This window comes from Crotalus tigris, unplaced genomic scaffold (assembly GCF_016545835.1).
Source record: "Crotalus tigris isolate CLP2741 ecotype Arizona unplaced genomic scaffold, ASM1654583v1 scf7180000017987.690289119674:8195010, whole genome shotgun sequence".
NCBI lineage: Eukaryota > Metazoa > Chordata > Lepidosauria > Squamata > Viperidae > Crotalus > Crotalus tigris.
In genome coordinates, this window is record NW_024096758.1 from 5,431,116 (window position 1) to 5,451,203 (window position 20,088).

Genomic DNA, 20,088 nt, shown 5'->3' on the forward strand with positions numbered 1-20,088 from the left:
CCGCATCCCCCCTGAGCAGGGGGTTGGACTAGATGACCTCCAAGGTCCCTTCCAACTTTACTACTATTACTATATCTCGACGGCTGCATCCACCTCGGGATCGGGGAACGGCTTGAAAGGCTCTCCCCGCGGTCCCGGATGTCCTTCGGCTGAATGGAACAGGAGCGCTTTTTCCTGGGAAGCCTTTTCGCAGCCGGGCCTCGGTCTCTCCTCGTATTCTGCGGAGGAGTCGGCGCGAACATTGCTCGGCTTTGCCCCACAAACCACGGAAGGTCGGCTTAGTCCGAGCGCTTCCCGGGTGCAGGAAGGCACCGAGTGGTGCTAACCGGAGTCGGAAACTTCCTCCGCTGCCCCGATCGCTAGTTCTGGCGGGCTCAGTGGGAATCACCCGCGCTAGATGGGAACGGCAGGTCCGGGGGGGGGGCGCGAGCAGAGGACTGCCTGCAGGGGGAGGAGTTTTGCGGGCGTTGGGTGGGGCCAGCCCCAGCCCTCCCTTCCACCCACCTGTGTCTGCTGTAGTCCGGACCTCTCGACGGCGAAAACAGCAGCAGCAGCAGCAGCAGAAGCCCACGCGAAGGGCTTTCGTGGAGAGCCTGTCAAGTTCAGCCCGCTGCAGCCAGCCTTCCTGGCCATGGAGCCCCCTGCCTTAGCCAGTGGGGACCCTTCCGAGACCGCCCGCCTGGTGGGCAGCCAAAGCAGCCGCAGCTCCAGTGGTCTTCGCCTGAAGAGGTGAGAGGCAGCCCCGCAGAACAGCCCTTCCCCTCCTGCCACCGATTCTCCTGCCCGCTGTTCCCCCACCTACCCCCGCCGAGTCCCGTCCTGTCAGAGAGCCCCGGACTCCGTGCGGGCCCGGCAGAGCCAAGCGGAAGGGAAAGCCGTTGATCTTCATCCAGGCAGGCCCGGAGTTCTCTGAAGGACGTTCGGTTTCATTCTTGCTCGGGGAAAGCATCGCTCCCTCAGGGGGATCGTGATTTCCGGCAAGCGGACAGTTATCGAAGCCCGGCTTCTTCCTGCCCCCCTACCGCCCTGTGCGTGCATTCCCCCCCCCAACTCTGAGCCCCCTCGTCTCTTCCATCCTCCACTTTTTGCCCTGCGGTGCGGTTGGTGCCCTCCGCTTTTCCTCGACGGCTAAAGACAACTTTGCTCACTCAGGGCTTTTTCCTCTCTTTCCAGGGTAGCTGATTTTCTCCCCCCCCCCCGTCCTCTCCTCCTCTGAGATCCCTACAGCCCTCCCTAAGACAGGACGTACTTTTTGATTCCTGCTGCTCAATCCCTCCTTCCCCCCCCCCCTTGATGGCTTCCTACTTGTGGGATGCAGGGGAAGGGAGCGCCATTTCATTACAGGTGGGAGAAGGAAAACTGGTCCAGGCAGTGAAAAGGGAAGAGATCAAAGGGGGGGGGGAGCTTTGGAGAAAAAAACTGCTTTGGGTGGATGTTTTGGTCTGCAGCATGTGTTTCTCTTTCCCCTCCTGCCTGCCTTTTCTCTGTTTCCTAGTGTGCCTCTGGAAAGCCTAGTGTGGGGGGGGGAGGGCTGCAGTAATGCCCCCCATCCCTCCTGCCCTGGCTGCTGCACCAAAAGCAGTTGATTATTGCTCAGTGGAACCAGCAGTGGGGTGGGAGGAAGGAATGGATTTCCCTTCTGCTGCCGCTGCCTCAGTGGACCTCCTTCCAAAAATCTCTCCTAAGATTCTGGCAGGCACAGCTCCAGAACTGAGCTGCTGACTGAGCTGGGGTGGGGAGCTGGGGGGAGAAAAGAAGGAATCCTGTTTGCATGCTGCTCTGCACAGAAAAGGAACCACTGACTAGCTGGACCAGCTGAAATGACCCATTTTCTGAATCACATAATATTAGAAGAATAAAGGGGCTCTATTTCCATAATTCACTAAGACTGCATACACAAAAAGCAACATTAACATCAAGTTTAAAGTAATCAAGCTTCATAATTTGCACAAATGCAGCCATTCTGTTTTAATCCAATCTGCTTCAACTACTGTAAACACAGACCTTCAGTATAACTACATTGGAATGAAAGGCCACCTGGAAGGGCTTCTAGGGATAAATTTGGGGAGGAGGTTAGTGAGTTATCCATTACTTGCTATCCCTCCTTTTGCTGTTCTGGTTGCTCTTTTGGCAGGCGGGATGGCTTTTAGCTTTCTACCCATCTGCCTCCATATTTCTGTGGGATGCCAGGCACAGCTGAGCAGTGGGCTGGTAAATTCTGCTCTTTGGGACTGTCACTGTTTCCCTTCTGCCTTCTTTTGTTGCTTGCACTTGAGGAGGGGGCAGGCACTTGAACCCAACAACAACCTTCATCCTTTCTTCAGATTAGCCAAGCCTAGTCAGAGAGAGAAGTTCTGAAGGTCATTAGGATCAATTGTCCTGGCTATAAGCACTCCCCCCCATGCACAATCATATTAATTTTTCACAGGACATGCTTAACCTAATCAGGCAACTTCAAGGACTCATTTAATTACTTCTAACCTTGGTTAATTTGTTGTTAAAACTTCCTGGGCACTAAGTTGTGAACTCAACTGACTGAATTCAGTTATGGTCTACTATATGGGGCGGTCCCCAAAAATAAGTTAATTCAGGGATAGATTAATTGATGCATTTCTTTACTTGAATTTATTATGTCCAGGTAGCTAGGAGGAAAATCTAAATAACTATGTAATTGGAAGCAACTCCAATCACACTTTTCAGATTGTCCTGGTGCTTTGAAGGGAATACAATTTTGATACCTAAAACACTTTTTCTACTACCTGCTGGTTACATACCCACAACCAACAATGGAATTAATCTATTTACACAAGTTAACCAATTCCGAAAGGCACAAAACTAACGAAAACTAATCCTATTAAACCCTATCCTATTTAGTTTAGTATGCAGATGTAGCTGATGCCAGGCCTTTAGCTGGCCTTGGAGAAACAGGATGGCCTGACTGGTAGTTACCTGCCACTTATACATTTTCTGGAGCAGTCTCGCAGCGTTGACGGAGGAATCTTGGCTCATCTTTTAACTTCAGCTGGTATGAAAGCAACGGGACTTTTCCAGTCTCCAAGCCAGGCTTTAAGTCAGACATGTCAAACACAAGGCCCGGGGGCCGGATGCGACCCGCGAAGTGGTTTCATGTGGCCCGCGAAGCCATCCTGGAAACAGTGAGGGAACGACCCCCACTGCCTTGGCCCTGGCCCAGGCTGGCCGGGAGCCAATGTACAATTTTGTGGTGGGCATTTATGCTGAAACGCATTCAGTCTTAGCTCCACAAGGCCATCTAGAAACAGCGAGAAACCAGCCCCTGCTGTGTTGGCCCCACCCCCCTGGGTGCATGCTGGGGAGGTGTCACCCTTTGTGAGGAGTGAAGAAATGGACCATGCCTTGGCGCTTGCCCCAGTCCCACCCCCTTCTGCCAGAGACCCTCAGATCTGTCCCAGTCCTGCCCAGGCCCCACACAGGCACCCTTGATGCGAATTATGTAGAGCTGGCCATGCCCACCCAGTAGGCCACACCCACCCAGTTGCCCACACAACCCTGCCCCCCCCAGGGCAACCACAATGCTGATGCAGCCCTCAATGAAATTGAGTTTGACATCCCTGCTTTAAGTTCTGCCCGTGGGACGTTCAGTTTCTGTGCAAAAGGAGCGGGCGGGGCGCAGGGACTCACCTTAAGTGCTGCTCCTTTGCCTCCTCTGCGGCTCCTCCGACTGGCCAGCTGTGGTATAAATGGCGTTGGGACCTTGAGCACTGAGGCCAGGCATTGCAAAAAAGCTCTCCAGAAGAAAAAGGCCGTGGGGGGGGGCTCTCTTGCGCAGGAGGACCGAGCGCAACCGGGCTAACCCACCACTGAGGTTTCAAAGCATTTATATGAGAGAGGATACGATTTGAACCTGGAGTTCCAGCTCCCTTCACTAGGCCGCTCTGCCTGCGAAGGCAGACCCTGCCCTGCTGGGCCCCATGAAAACTGCCGAGCCTGCACTGCGAAGCGTGAGGGAAGGAAATGGTCGATCTTGCTCCAGATTACTCAGGGAAGAGGCTCCTTCCGAAGTATAACTATCTGAAATAATCAGAGGGAATGGGATCAATTATAAAAGCCATTAAGATCGAATCACAAGATTCATTTCAGTACTTCTCCACAGATTCCCTGCCATTGGACCATGACCATGAGGGACAAAAGAGGTGAAGGAAAAAAGGCTCCGAGTAGAGGCCCTTCCCTACTGAAGGGGAAGAAGCCCACAGCAGGACAATACCAGTAGGACAGTTTTGGTCTTTGTTACTGATCTGAATCCCTACTCCATTTAAAGTGTACATGTACAGCATGTGCCTCCATGTTAGTGACTGCCTGGACTAGTCCCTGCAGTTTTCTTGGGAACATTTTCTGAAGTGGTTTACCATTACCTAGCCAGAGAGAGAGTGATCAGCTCAGTCACCCACCTGGATTTGTGCCTAAGTACTGGAACTCATGGTCTCCCGGTTTCTAGCCTGGTGCCGTACGTTCTACAAACTGGTTCTGTCCCTCTAAAGTCCTGGGCAACAAATCCTAGCAAATATTACACCTTGAGTCTAATTTTCTGAGTTGTTGAATAAGGGAGAGAAAATGCTCCTTTAATTTATTCCAGCTAAAGATTACTTAAGCCTGTCTCACTGAGGACAGAAGAAAGCAAAGTTATGGGGACAGAGCAAGAAGGAAGAGGAGGAAAAGGTTGCATACGACGCATATTTTTATCCTTCTCAATGCAAGTAAAAGAGTATGGTGGATCCAAAGCCTACTCTAAGAGTCAACAAGAAGAAAGTGGGGAGGGGTGGGGGAAGTGCCCAAATTAACATTAACTGAATCAGGTCCACCTAAGCCCAATTCATGGCCATAGAACGTCCTGGATAGAAGACAGTCTTTAGGTGACATAATGTGAGTATGCTGTTGGAGCTAATCCAAAACCTATCTGAGCTACACATCTTCCAATTCTTGATTTCTAAGTGAATGCTAACACACCTGAAATGTACTGAATCTTCTGACCACACAGGAAGAATGAGATGGGATCCCTAAGCACAGGAGCATATGAGTTGCAGTTCCTTATTTAGGTTGCCTAGAACTTACTGTGGTATGAAAGTGATTGGATAGCCATAGAGGAAAGCAAAACAGGTGGTTTCTTCTAAGGATTGGCTTGAATCCTTGCACTCCCTCTTGACTACCCAAGTGGCCTGCTGTTGAAGCATGTCCAGCTGAGAGTTTTGCTGGAGGCTTGCTTGCAGTCAAAGAAACTGTTTCTTAGAAGAGCCCTTGTAATGTGCAGCTGCTATGGCAAAACCTCATGAGCTGTATTGGGGATTTTCAGCTCTTGTTGGGGCAGAGAATTCAGTTGGCTCAAAATTGGTAGAAGATGCTCAGTGCTTACTGAGCCATCTCTTGCTATTAATTATCCATCTGGGTGGCTGAAATGTATTATTAGCATCTGTCTTCCCTGGCTGAGTGTTTATGAAAGACACTGCCAGGTTCCAAATAAATATAGGGTGGTGAACATCAGAGCTGAGTTACACTTGTGTTATATCACATGCTTTTACAGGGATCAGGCCAAAATCATTCCATGTTATCCAACATTCTGCCTCTTGCAGCGGTCAGGCTAATATCTGTGAGTGACTCACAATAGGGCAGGAAGTCAAAAAATCTCCCTCACTCTTTGTTCCTTGCAAGCAACTCAAAACCAATGGCAAATATGCTGTGCTCAAAAATCAGCTCAGTAAAGATCTAAGTCAGGGGTCTTTAAACTTGGCCCTTTTATGACTTGTGGACTTCAACTCCCAGAATTCCTCAGCCAGTGTGCTTGGCTGAGGAATTCTGGGAGTTGAAGTCCACAAGTGATGCTGACAGACAGCATAATATGTTTGATAAGTGTTAATAGTATTTAATTTTCATGGTGGGTTAGTATAGTGATCGAACCTAATCCATTTGATTAGTTTAAATTTCAGTATATTGTGTGAATTCACCAAATTGGATTCACTGAGAAGTAGGGATTAGCAAGTTGCAATCATTACCATGACAGTTCTGTTTAAGTGTCACAATGAGTGACAGTGACAATATGTTGTTGTTGATACTCCTCCTCCTTGGTCACTCCGCTGCCAAAGGTGGATGGTCAGGAAGGTCATTCTCAGTAAATTCCTTTCTGGTGTGCATCCATCTCCTTCCTAATTGGTTCAGTTTGCTAGGTACCTTAACTAGGGTAGTTCAAGATCTAATAAAGTTTATAGAACATAATTTATACACTTGTTTGAAGATGTACTGTGGAGGGAGGGAGGGAGGGAGGGATGGGGGGTAGTATATTATTCAAACCATCCCTTTAGCTAGTTTATTATTTCATGTATTATGCATTCTCATAAAATAAGTTAATTCTATCAACAGGTTAACCGCTGTGCAGCCAATATATATTGCTCATTGTTTGTGGTTAGTTCTTGGTTTTAAACGGCACAGCTATTTCTCCATAAAACAAAAATGTGAACATATATCTCTCACCAGAATCCAGTGGACTGCACCTTCATGATTTCTGCTCAAGGCTTCATCAGATTTGACTTGTGATTTTTCTATTCTTGCTGGATATTGGATTAACACCATTGCAACATTGGAGGCGGGGGGGGGGGAATTGATGTGGACTTCTAGCATTAGGTGTCCTTGGTGCTCTCTGAGCTTGTTTGTTTTCTTGCAAACATTTCATGTCAACCCTCATGTCAACCCTGAGCTACAAATATTCTCCTTTAATAGTACTTCTGGCATCTGACTCAGATGGAGGATTCTTCTGATGGCCCAATATTTTTTCAGTTTGTTTGCAGGTTCTCAAGAGGTCTTTCCCAACCTGCCCTCAGAAAATGGCCAAGCAAATATATCCATGGTGGGTCTCAAGATAGAGCCGTGTATGATCCCCCATTGTCACCTTGTGCCATGCTTCACCAATCAAAGTCAACAGAAACTTCAGGCTCAGCGGAAACTCAGCATTGCTTGTCTGGTCTGCTTTCTCTTCATGGTTGGAGAAGTTATAGGTCAGTTTTGTCAAAAGGTATAATAGATCTGCCCTCTCTATTTATTAATTTATTAATCATCTGCATTCATCTAAACACACTTAACCTGGCTGTTGAATTAACTCATTTTCTGGTTCATCCAGCTCATTAAACAATAAACTGACTAAAAGGCTTCTGTTTGTACAACACGTAAATTGATACACAACAAAACATGATTACCTTATCCACCAGTTTAGCAAGTTGTGCACATACATATACTAGTTTTTAATTGATCTGTCTCCATCTATGCCTTTGAGAGCCCCTGGGGCCTGTCTGTTTGTCTTCCAGGTGGATACATGGCACATAGCCTGGCCATCATGACAGATGCAGCCCACCTGTTGACAGATATGGGCAGCATGGGTGTCAGCCTCTTTTCACTCTGGGTCTCCACTCGCCCAGCCACCAAAACCATGAGCTTTGGCTGGCACCGCTCAGGTAGGTCCTTTCACTAGCTAACCAATTAAAACATTCCTATAGTATCTCGCCTCCCATCATTCAAACCCTTCTCTGACATTAGCAGAAAGCTGAAGCATGTTTTTTACACTGGAAGTTAGAATCCTTTTCTATAATTGACATTGAGAATTAAGGTTACCATTTTGCCTGAAGAGATTAGAGAGGACATTATAATAACTGAATTGGCCTTTTACAGGAAATTCTGAATGAAATGTACATTTCTAGAAAACTCTAAAGATGTGTTCATGAAAAAGTCCTTAGACAACAGGGCATTTGTTCCTGGTTTCACTTGTGCTACATCTGCGGGCTATTCACACTAACCTGCGCCTGTTTTCCATTGACAAAATGAATGAATTCTGAAGGATAATCCTTCTGATCTTGTGGTATAAGATTTTCCTCTGATCAGAATCTTTTTTAACATTGGTATTGGTTTAGGACATGTATTCCTTCCATGATAGCCTGTGCCAAGGTATCTCCATCTTATCTATTGAAGTCAATAGTCCAACATATATTTACATGTATTTGTTTTACTTCCTTGAACTATAATATAAATCCATCTGAAACATACTTTTGGTGAGTATTGCTCTCCCATGTGTGAGGTCTGGGATTGTTGTTCCCTTCTTAAAAAAATACTTGTCAATACTGTACAGTACCTTTTATATATGCAACTATGGTACTCTCTTCTCTGTGAATGCTTTTTTTCCCCTATTGTCCCCTCTGTTTTTCTGACAAAATAATTACACCAATTAAAATAAAAAACAGCATTTGAACATATTGTGAGACATCTTCAAAAGAAACGTTTGTGTGAAAGACTAGAAGGAATGAATTTCTTCTTTCTTTTGAACCACTGCAAAGCAGTGTGAGGGCAAAATGCTTAGAAAAAGCAAGATAGAGCTATGTGCACTGTGATTAAGGTCCCTGGAGACATAGGATCTATAGTATGTTATAATTGCTGAATTTGTATGTAGCAATACTTCTTACAGATTTTTTAAAGTTTGGGGTCCTCTCCCCTGGACTGAGGTTTGGGCTCAGAGTTTAAGTGGTTATCTGAATGCTGCATGCAGAGAACTCCAAGAGAGAAGGGAGTAAGGAAGCAGAGTGACTGACTGAAGATAAAGAAGATTTATGTATCTGTTTTCCTTTTTAGATGTTTGATGATGATCAAAAGATTGTTTTGGATTTGCAGGGGACTTGCGGACTCTCTTTTGAGGCAGAGAATCAGATGCAAAATTAATCAAGAATATTCTCCAGCATCTATTTTCAGGGCTGCCTATTTTGAACATTTCACCTGGTATCCGTGCGATGTACTTGTCCATTGTCTAAGACTTCCCTACAGTTTGCTTTTCCCTCCCTTCCTTCTACTGTTTGTCTAGGACTCTAGGTAATCTGTTGGCAATTAGAAGCCCAAAGAACTTCTAGGACTGGATAGGATTTGATGAGGAAAGGGAGGAAGGCAAGAGACTCACTATCAGAGCTGATGAATTCCTTTGATATACTCACAAGACCATTACAATCAGTTACCCTATAGTTTGGTTATTTGTAATGAAATAATTATTAATTTGTTTTTATTTACAATTGTTTAAATTACTTATTGAGAGCCAGTTTGGTTAGGACATTGGGTTAGAAACCAAGAGACTGTGAGTTCTAGTCTTGCCTCAGGAACAAAATGTCAATGGCTATTCTTAATCATCCTGGTCATGATTATCCCCAAAGGTGCCTTTTTTTCTATTTTCATCCATTTTCTATTTCTATTTATCAAATTTGGAAACCACCCATCTCACAGAGTGGCAATATACTTAATTATATTGCCCAGCTGTGGGAGTGTGTCTATTATAGGCCCTCCAAATGATTTTATCCTCTGGTTTTTACTGTTGTCCCTTTTTGGCACCTCATCTACTAACTCATGTATCATGGATAAGGTAGATCTGATGTCACTGTACTCTGTTGCAGTTTGGGGACTCTGTAGTGGCATCTCTAAAATTACTGATAACTACTACTTTGAGTTATTGCAAGCATGTTGCAAGCAGGGGGTTGGACTAGATGACCTTCAAGGTCCCTTCCATCATCATCATCATCATCATTATTATTAATAATATTATTATTATCTTTTATTAATTAGACATGAACCTCAGTCAACTGAACATTCAAATTGGCTGGCGCTGATGGTTGACACAGGTTGCTACCAGCATCCTAGGTGTCAACCAGGTACCTCCTTAAAATATATGATGTTCCGAGTAGCGCAGTTTTTTGTAACATTGCTGGAGTTATTGTAGGAAGCTGCAGTTTCTTAATGTATTTTGCAAAGTTTTTTGACATAGTTCCCAGTGCCCCGATGACAATGGGTATCACTGTTACACGTTTCATCCATAATTGTGCAGTTTCGATGGCCAGGTCACGATATTTCATAATTTTTTCCAGTTCTTTTTCTTCGACTCTGGCATCTCCTGCTACAGCAATATCAATCAGCTGTACGCTTCGGTTCTCCACAACTGCGATATCTGGCGTGTTGTGTTCCAAATTATTATTATTATTATTATTATTATTATTATTATTCTATAGTTGTATCAGTGATATTATCTAGACACCTTATTTTGTCTTGGTTTTTTTTTTCTTATTGCCTTTGATTTTTCCAAGTATCAAGATTTTCTCCATTATGAGAAGGGTCTTTTCACATTGTGTATCAGACTATTTCACCATTAATTTTTTTATCAATGTGTGTCCAGTGATCAGTCTGATTTTACTTCCTCTGGTATTGAATGATCTGTTCTTGTCACCCAAGGTATTCTCAATCAATTTTTACAGCTTTTATAGCCATATACCTAGAAAGCCATAATGATAATGGAGACTTGTTGTTTCTTCACATTAATATTTTGCCTAAACTTAGTTTTGAAGGAGGTGATATGTTTTCATTTAATGGCTATAGTCACCACCCCTCTACATTTTTGAGGCTAGGAAAATAATATGCTATTACTTCAACTTCTTCTCAATTTGCCTTGAGTTAGCATTGCCTTTTGACATAGCCTTAGGGCAGAGGTAGGCAACCTCGGCTCTTTTATGACTCATGGACTTCAACTCCCAGAATTCCTGAGTCAGCTATGCTCAGCTATGCTGGCTCAGGAATTCTCGGAGTTGAAGTCCATGAGTCATAAAAGAGCCGAGGTTGCCTACCCCTGCCTTAGGGGTTTCTTATATTGAGAACTGAGCAACCATTTGCACTCCCTTTTTTCATTTTTAACAAGAGATTTAACAAGAGATGCCTTCCTCACTTCAAGACCTCAAGGTATCATTAACATTTCTAAGGCTGTTGATGTTTCTCCCAACGTTGAATTTCAGTTTCTATTTCATCTGATTCAGCATTTCTCATAATATATTCCTTTCTCAATTATTCCAATATTGAATCATTTACTTGCACCTTATACTGTTTAATTGTTACTGCCTAATCATCAAATACATTCTAAAATAGCCAAGTGAGATGGCTGGATACATCTATATTTTTAAAACCTATATACATTTTGTTGTGGACTATGCAGTTAAAAGCCTGAACATAATAAAAATGCCAAAATAATTATCTTTTTGGAGCTTCCTTTGCTTTTCTTGTTATTTATCAGTTGTTATCAATGTAAGCTAAAGGACCCCTCCCTCTTCTGAATCTGGTTTGTACATCTGGCAGTTCTCATTCTGTGTATTGTTGAAACTCAGATTTCAAATCTTGAGCATTAGCTAATAAATGCAATTGTTCACTAAATACAACTGATTAGAGAATGTAAGGTTAAAGAGGAAAATCACAATGTAAGGCTGTTTAAATCTTCCACTAGTAATGAAATGAGTGGTCATTTTTACTGTCTTGGTAACATCACCCAGCATTGTAGAAATGATATAAAGCATATCTACTTCACTGTTACTTTGACATGGTGGCTAGGTGATGTTAAAATATCATGCAGTTGATCTAAGGAGAGTGTGGCAATTGTCAGAGCATTCTAAAACATCTCTAAATGGCAAGTAGGGAAAGGGCCAGTGTGAAAATTTAAACTAGCCTGTAGATTCTCCCCAATTTTTCTCCAAATAATTTTGAACAGAGCCGAGATAAGATCTAAGTTTTGCCCTTTTGGTGTGAAATAAATGCCAGTTTGCATTACTATTTCCCGAGCAGCTTGCAGAAAGATCAGGAAGAAAATTGTCAAGATAGTCAGGGAACCTGAACAGCAGCTTTCTTTTTTCTCACAGAAACACTGGGTGCCTTGGCTTCCGTCATCTCTATCTGGATCGTTACAGGAGTGCTGGTCTACTTAGCTTCAGCCCGTATAATTAGCAACGACTATGAGATTGAAGCTTCTGTGATGCTGGGCACTTCAGCCTGTGCAGTGGGAGTGAACATCATGTAAGGATTTCTAGGGTGGGGAAAATATTTGAATATTAACTCTGTGAGGAGGTAACTTTAATTATCAGATATCAATTATGCAACAAGCTTGCAAGCTGTCAGCCATATAGTTCCACTGATTGCATGTTGAAAGTGTTCTATTAGGAAGTCTTGTTTCTGGTCATAAGAAATTTGTTCTATTTCTCTTTAAGATGCCACTGTGTTTGGGGTTTTTTGTTGATATTTCCAGAATTATTTGACTGGTTTGATTGGAAAGAAACTTGTACTTCAGGTGGTCTTTTGATCTGATTTGCTAGAACCCACTGCCCTTCACTGTTCATCTTTATAAAAGTGTCTTTTCCCCAAACTGTTGCTTTTTAATCCTTCCGGATGCTGGAAATAATGTGGAAACCATTGTTGATCCTATCAGGCAGTATTCCACCTAGCCTCTCTTGCTTACTGCAGAGGAATTCTAAAATATTAGATAAACAATTATGTATTAAAATAAAACATGTGTATATTTGAAAGATTTCCTATTTTGCTTGGTTGCCCTAAAAGCACTGATTAGGAGATGCCCTTAAGGATCTATACTATAGCTGCTACATTTTGACTATGATTATTTTGTAATTAAACAATATCACCACTATGAATATGGCACATATGCTAGTCCAGTTGTCTGCACCGATTGGTGAAGGAGCAGGAACTACAGTATGGGTAGAAGAGGGTTTGCTGAGATGGATGGGATTTTTAGGATTGTTTGGTGAGAATCAGAGACAAAGATGATCTTAGTTACCACTCTTGAAACTCTCCACAGCATGGCCTACCTTCTGCATCAGTCAGGCTCTGCACACAGTCATGGATTCAGCACAAGAGGCTATGAACAGATTGAGGACAGCCCCCATGGCCCCTCCATTCCCACCCATGGCAACACCAGTGTCCGAGCGGCTTTTGTACATGTGGTGGGGGACCTACTTCAAAGCATTGGGGTCTTTGTGGCTGCCACTGTCATCTATTTCAAGGTATGAAGGATCAGGTTACGATACTGTTTAATACAATCAAATCTTTCTCTTGTTCTCTAAATGAAGACCTCTCTTATGAGCATCTCCCTCCATTACTTCTACTTTCCACCCAGCCTGAGACAGTAGTTGTGCAGAAAAGTAGTTGTGGAATCCCAGCACAACTAAAGTCACCCAGGAGATAAATACTGTAAATAAACAATGTGACTCACACATTGCAGAAGAACATATGGTTGGGCCAGATATCTTTGCCCTAATGATGGGTCTGATTGGGTGATTAGGCTCAGGGAAACAGAGATATAGGTGTCTGATCGTTAGAACAAGATACATTTTCCTTGTAAAACACACCTCCATTTCATTTGCTGTACATGCAGATGTTCAGTGGAAGAGATACCAAGTTCCTATCCAGACTACTTGGGAGAAAGTGGACCCAGAAACTCCTAGTAATTATACTCATTGACATATAATGACAACAATTTATGTTTGTGATGTAGAGGACATGTTTGGAATTTTAAGAGTACTTCCACAAAAAGTGCAACCATGATTGTCTGGCCAGTAACAGAATATCAAATTGCATAAAAGAAATCTAAAAGAAAACAAACTTACCAATGAATTTAATGATGGATGTGTGTTTAAAGAGAGCAAAATATTTTTAAAAGAATTAAAATAACCATAACACAAAATTGCAGTATAACATAGAAAACCCAGTTACCTTCAGAGGAATTGTCTGCACAAAATTTGGGCCTACTGTACTCTGTCTGGGCTATCAGTCCATCAAAATGGCATCTATTTAATGGTCATATGAATTTTTATGGCTCGGATATAACAATGTTAATGAAGATCAAAATATGTAAACATTCTACTGAGAACTTTGGCTATAAAAAAATAAGGGGTTTGATGTGACTACTTGTCCTTTTCCTTTGCAAAACCAACCCAGGGTGTCAGAATTGGGAGATAAGTACTGTAAGATTTTCCACTTAACCTCACAATTGCCCCAGCATTACTCAGGAATTTAAAAGAGCCAAAGAAACTCCTGAGCCGAGGTTTCAACAAAGATTACAACTTTATTTTGATTAAAACAGAGAGGGGCTGCCTGATTCCTCTTCGTGGCTGGTAGAGGAATGAAGGCAAGCAAGCAGAAAAGATGTCTTCCACCTTTTATACCTTTCCAGAACAAAAAGATCAGTTCTTGGTACCAGGCATGAGCTGGCACAAAAAAACCCAACAATTCTTAGATGATGACTCATACACAGCAACCCAGGCTCCATCCATAACTCCTTTTCCCCCTCCCCTTACTGTGCTCTTTTCATATAAGCAATCACCTATACCTAAAGCATGAAGCCCTTACTTTTCCAATATATATATAAAGCATCTGATCAAGCAATTAACTACAAAATAATGATTACAAAATAACAAAGCAATGATTACATGATAACACTATAATTATCAATATAAAATGGTTACTATATATAAAATAAATGCTAATATCAAACTTAAACATACTAAAATCATAAGCACAATAAAATCCTTTCAGTACCAAGATGCTTCATACTAGCTGCCATTCCCTCTCCTCTTTTGCAGCCCCAATGTAAGATTGCTGACCCAGTAAGTACTTTCCTCTTCTCAGTCTTTGTGTTGGGCTCCACCTTAACCATCCTTCGTGATGTCTTTCGAGTACTCATGGAAGGTAAGTTGTTTTTCACAGCTGCAAGAAGGCTACACTACAGGGGGATGGACATTGTTAAAATAATTCTAGAATGATTCTTGCAGATAATCAATTTTATTATAGGAAATTACTAGTAATTAACAGTGGTTTCTCTATAATTAAGTGTAAGTGGATGATATAAATGCATTTACAGTTTCGGGCAATGATGTGAAGAGCAAAGGAATTTTCCTTAAGTACATTGAGGAAGAAAATAATGACAAAAATCTCTTTAGTTATGTATATCAAAAAGTGAAGAAATGAGAACCCACCACAGGGTCTGCTCATAAGTTGGCCTTTAGATCTCTTGACTCAAGTGGCAAATGTTTAGAAATAAACTATTAACACTTTTGCAATAAGAAAATAACCAAGGCAGAGTCTGCATTGATCAAAGTAATAAGATGAAGAAATTATCTTGATGATGATAGTGATCAACTACCTACAATTAGTTACCGTACAATAAATGGGATAATTTCCAGTGGGATCAGTAACAAAACGTTACACACAGCCCAATTGAAATGCTCCACTTTAGGGGTCTTGGCAAGTAGACATACCTACTTCAATATTAAAGGCTGCAAAGAAATCAACCTGGCAGTCTATTCCTGCTTCCTGTTTTTTAATTTTCCACCTGGCATTTGATATTCTGTAGTACCAAAGGATATTCAGTCCTTGCTGCCCTGTTCTTTAGTTGGTTTGTCCATTTAAATATCTGTGGAGATTCTCAGTCAGCCAGGTCATAGCTGTCTCAAAGGTGCTTTTTCAAAAGGCAACTGGGCAGATTTTTTCCTTGAGGAAAAAGAACACAATGTTTTGTTTCTCATTCAAGAAACTTCATCAGTTGTGATGGCAGGGGAATGGAAGGATAGGTACTGACAGTTAAGTCTGTCAATTTAAATAAAAAATCCTTTATCCTTCTGCAAACCTGGAAGTTTCTCAAGGGCTTCTCTAATCTTGCATTTGTCCTGATTTGGCTCAAATCCTATTTACATTTGCCACTCATGTTTGCACTTAGTTGGCATTGATTTGATTGATTGGTTAGGTGCCCTCAAGTTAGTGTCGACTCTTAGCAACCACATAGATAGGTTTTCTCCATAATGATCTGTCCCTAGCCTGGCTTTCAAGTGTACCAGTGGGACACCCATTGTCCCACTGAGTCCATCCAGGTTGCAGATGGCATGACTACAGCTAAAAATTCTGAAAGCATTATGCAATTTACTGGAAATGTCCAAGAGCCCATATCAGGGTGAGGGAGGCTCACATATGGCTTGGGTTTCAAGGAAACACTAGGAGACTGACTATTAGCCATGGTTCTTTTCAAACTTCAGTAACAAACCAAGAATTGTATAATGGTTTTTAGATTAGTAACAGCATCAACGTCCCCCTGTTTGGGAACAGCATTTTTAGTTAAAAGGACCACCACAGATGATTATACCCAACTGGAATGATTTCCCAACATATACTTATGATTACCACAGTTAGAATATGCAAACTATGTTTATGGAATTTCTGTTAAATGTGCATGAGCCACAACTCTTTAAATTTGGGCAATAGCATACCTGAGGCTTGTTATGCTGTCCAAATCTATGGCAGCCATCACTAGTTCATGGAAATTAGACTTTGAAAGAAAGATTGCTAATTTCCACAATTCAGCAATGCTGGATGCTCAGAGTCTCAGGTAACTACTTGTCTTTGATAAAAGAACTGTATAGAATCAAGCGTGTATGTTATTATACTGATTAATCATTTATTGAGTTTTAATCTTTCACACACTTATTAATCATAAATTGAGATTTAATGTGGTATGTGAAGCCAACCTATGTTGGACTTACTCAACAAATTTTAACTAAACCAAGGCTCTGTGCAACTTGCACATATAGAAAGTGGCTATGCTCTCCATTGGAGGGGGGGCAGAACTGGAAAGTGATTTTTCTGATCAAGGCAAAAATAAAATGATGTATACTAGTCCTCTCAAATTTCAGTACAAAAATAAATGGAACTGAGTGTTTTCTCAAGACTGGTCTTGGAATAATGTCTCCATGTTGAGCTACCTAGTTGATGTGACAGTGCTTTCCTTAACTTAGGGGAAATTGCATAGAAGATACCTCTCTTCTTCTGCATGTTGTGGCTTCCTCCCAGGATCTGTGTGTAAAATGACTGCTTTATGGTAGGTTTGGATTACACAAGAGGCAGTCACTTTGCACAATTCAAGCAGGGATCAGAGGCTTCTAAATGGGGATGGAATTGGACCCAGTTAAGTGGGTGCCATTTCTTTCTATCCTTCAGGGAGACCACGAGGTGTGGAGTTCCAAGCAGTTAAGGAAACCCTGCTCTCTGTCAAAGGTGTGAAGCATGTCCATAATCTGCATCTTTGGGCTTTAACTCTCAGCCATCATGTTGTGGCTGTACACATAGCCATTGGTGAGTACTTTTCCCCTCCATTCTGAGCAGCTGTAAACCATGCAGGAAATCTGCAGTCTTTCATGGGCTTTCAGACTTGGTTTATAAGGAGTATACAGGTTTAAAAATAGACAGATTGTGACAGAAGCACATTTCTGCATCCTGGAAAGACAAAATGGAAGAAACCCCCAGTTTTGTTTTTTTTTAATGGCATGACCAAGAATACACTGGACTTTAAGATTTTACTTTCTCCTAGTGTGGGCGGTTGCGGTTGTGATATTGCTACTATTGTCGTTGCCTCCAAAGGCTTCCAGGAGAACCAAATATTTGAATACTAGTTTAGAGCAGACATGTCAAACTCGCGACATCAAGTGACGTCGCACAACATATCGGAGCTTTTTTGTCATTGCCGGCAATGGGGTGGGCGCAGCTCTGGTATGATGAAACCAGCCCATGGGCCGGCAGTTTGACATCCCTGGTTTAGAGGTTCTTTTTCAATTTTTGAAACGATTTTAAATCTTGTTTACAGATGTATAAGGCCCCCATTTCATCTTTAAAACTTTCAATCTCTCCCCGATGGTTCCTGGCCTTGCCCATTATAAAATGGAACCCTTTATTGCAGGGTTCTCCAACCTTGGGCACTTTATGACTTGTGGATTTCAACTCCCAGAATTCCTCAGCCAGCCATGAAGTCCACAAGTCCACAAGTCATAAAGTGCCCAAGGTTGGAGAACCCTGCTTTACTGTATATCTTATCACAAGCCTGTGCTGCCCTTAAGCTTTTTCAGAAAATTGTCTTTTGTAGTCTTACTTGGGAGATGCAGAGGATACAAAATAGGACCTCTGCTATTCTAGCCTGGGTACTACAAATAGGAGGTTTTATTTCCCCTGTAGGGGAATGCATGAGATATTCTGAGCCAGATTACAACTGACCCTACTTTGACTTTTGTTTCCAGAATCCAATGCTGACATGGAGGTTGTGCTACAAGAAGCCACAGCTCTGCTACAAAGCAAGTTTGGCTTCTTCTCATGCACCATTCAGGTGGAGCCCTACCTGGCTGACATGGCCACCTGCCAGCAGTGCCAGGACCCACAGGACTAAGGGCAATGCTCTCCTGTCTACTTTTCTCTTCAACTGCCAGTCCCAAGAGGTGCCTGGAAACCCAGGGCCAGAAGCAGGGACCAGCCTCTTTTGCCATTTGCAGCAAAAGCCTCCTCTCCATGCATGTTCAAGCAGCGTATACAGGGAATGGCAAAGCACCAGGGATAATTGTCTGCCCAGCCAGGGAAGCCTCCAATGGAAGAGTTGCAGGTGGTTGAGCTTCATTCCAGGCTCAGCCTTGCCTCTTCATATTACATTCCAGTCATTTGGGGGCCACAATTGCTTCTCACGTTCATTTGCTAAACGTATTAATGTACAAATCCATCAGAAATGGGGACATGGGGGCAAGGCTTTTAAACATCTGCAACATTGTCCTCTTTTCTCTGAGATGAAAAGCAGTTATTTTTTTTCAATCTGGATGGCTTGGTGCTTGTTCAGGGCTTTTATTGTGACCATCTGTGTTTGCATGTGTTGTGGAAGTAACAATTTTTTTCCATAATGAACATGAATGTTTAAAGCAAGTGTGGGGCAACATTATTCCACTCTATCTTCTATTGTGACTAATACTGCAAAAGTAGAACAAAGGAGCAACAAAATTAGCCACAAAAAATGTCTTGTCTCAATGATCTCACCACCCCCACCCCAGCTGAAGTTATCTTTATTCCTTTTCCTGGAGAAAAATGGACATTTGCATAGCTTTGCTATCTAAACCAGGCTTTAATGAGTCAGTTTTCATGTGAGTCAGTCTCAGCTCCTGGTGATTCCATGGATCCATCTGTGTCATTTTTTTAGCCATAATATAGAAATGTCTGTCCTTGTCTTCTTTCAGCATGTTTTTTTCACGTTCTCTACTCTGGTATTCCCTGGAGGCTTCTCATCTAAATAACGACCAGTCCTGACCTCCAAACTTATGCACATATAGACACTACATGCTATGATCGCCAGGATGCTGTATTCGTTTACAGGTTATGGTGACCCAAGCCTCACTTGGAAGAGCAAAAGTGTAGATTCTCAAACTATTCTATTGCACTGTTCTTTTATTGATCTGAACAAGAAAAACAGGAATTAAGTGCGGACTCATAACTTGGATATAATGTTGTATATATAATAATATAAATACCAAATGAAAGGATGCCTGAAGAACCACTTGACTTAGAACTTAGCTCCAACACTGGAAGTTTTTAAGAAGAGACTGGACAGCCATTTGTCCAAAATGGTATAGGGCAGTGGTTCTCAACCTTTCTAATGCCGCGACCCCATAATACAGTTCCCCATGTTGTGGTGACCCCGAACCACTTATACATCACTGGGTGCCAGGGGCGTGGCCAAAGAAAAGGGGGAAAAAATGGCAGACAGCCTTGTTTGGCGACCCCCGTGAAATGGTCGTTCGACCCCAAATGGGGTCCCGACCCACAGGTTGAGAACCACTGGTATAGGGTTTCCTGCCTGAGCAGGGGGTTGGATTAGATGACCTCCAAGGTCCCTTCCAACATTATTATTAGACTACAGTTACTATCCACTTTTAAGATTTAGGGAAGATTGTGGGGGGGGGAGGGAAAAAATATTAAGGTCATTGCAGCTTCATTCAATAGTCAGGCAGATTTCAGCAGCAAGGGTAGAGATAGTTCAGCGAAATCACCTACCCCCAGGCCCCAACTAGCATGGCAGAATAAGGTAGCTGGTTAGTTGAGAATGTTTACTTTAGTCCCCATGGCACTTTCTTTCTTCTGCAACGTAGCTCAAGGTACTCATGTGTTCTCCAGGCAGCTACCAGTAGAGTTTCTCTTGAGCATCCAAAAACCTTGCTGAAGAGACCAATCCTCCCTCTCATAGTCCAAAGTTAGAACAAATTGCAGGATACATTATTATTGAAGATAATGTTCTATTCCCAATCTAATAGTGGAGTCCAAAAGTATCCTTTTGACTGCTCGCTACCAGTTGGTATCAGAAATATTCCGTATCTGATACAGGTGGTTAAAATAGTTAAAGAAGCTGCTCCTCAAGCCACAGTTCCAGAGACCCAA

The 20,088-nt window shown here is 42.6% G+C and overlaps 1 protein-coding gene across 1 annotated transcript; it reads left to right on the plus strand.

Moving 5' to 3' along the window:
• The first annotated feature begins 424 nt into the window (after positions 1–424).
• Positions 425–19,334, plus strand: SLC30A3 (solute carrier family 30 member 3). The gene is made up of 8 exons (XM_039345900.1): positions 425–729; positions 6,802–7,019; positions 7,326–7,472; positions 11,715–11,868; positions 12,662–12,866; positions 14,445–14,550; positions 16,849–16,983; positions 17,919–19,334. Exons 1-8 carry the CDS (start codon positions 632–634, stop codon positions 18,062–18,064), a joined length of 1,209 nt encoding a protein of 402 aa, XP_039201834.1. The 5' UTR covers positions 425–631; the 3' UTR covers positions 18,065–19,334.
• The last annotated feature ends 754 nt before the right edge of the window (positions 19,335–20,088 follow it).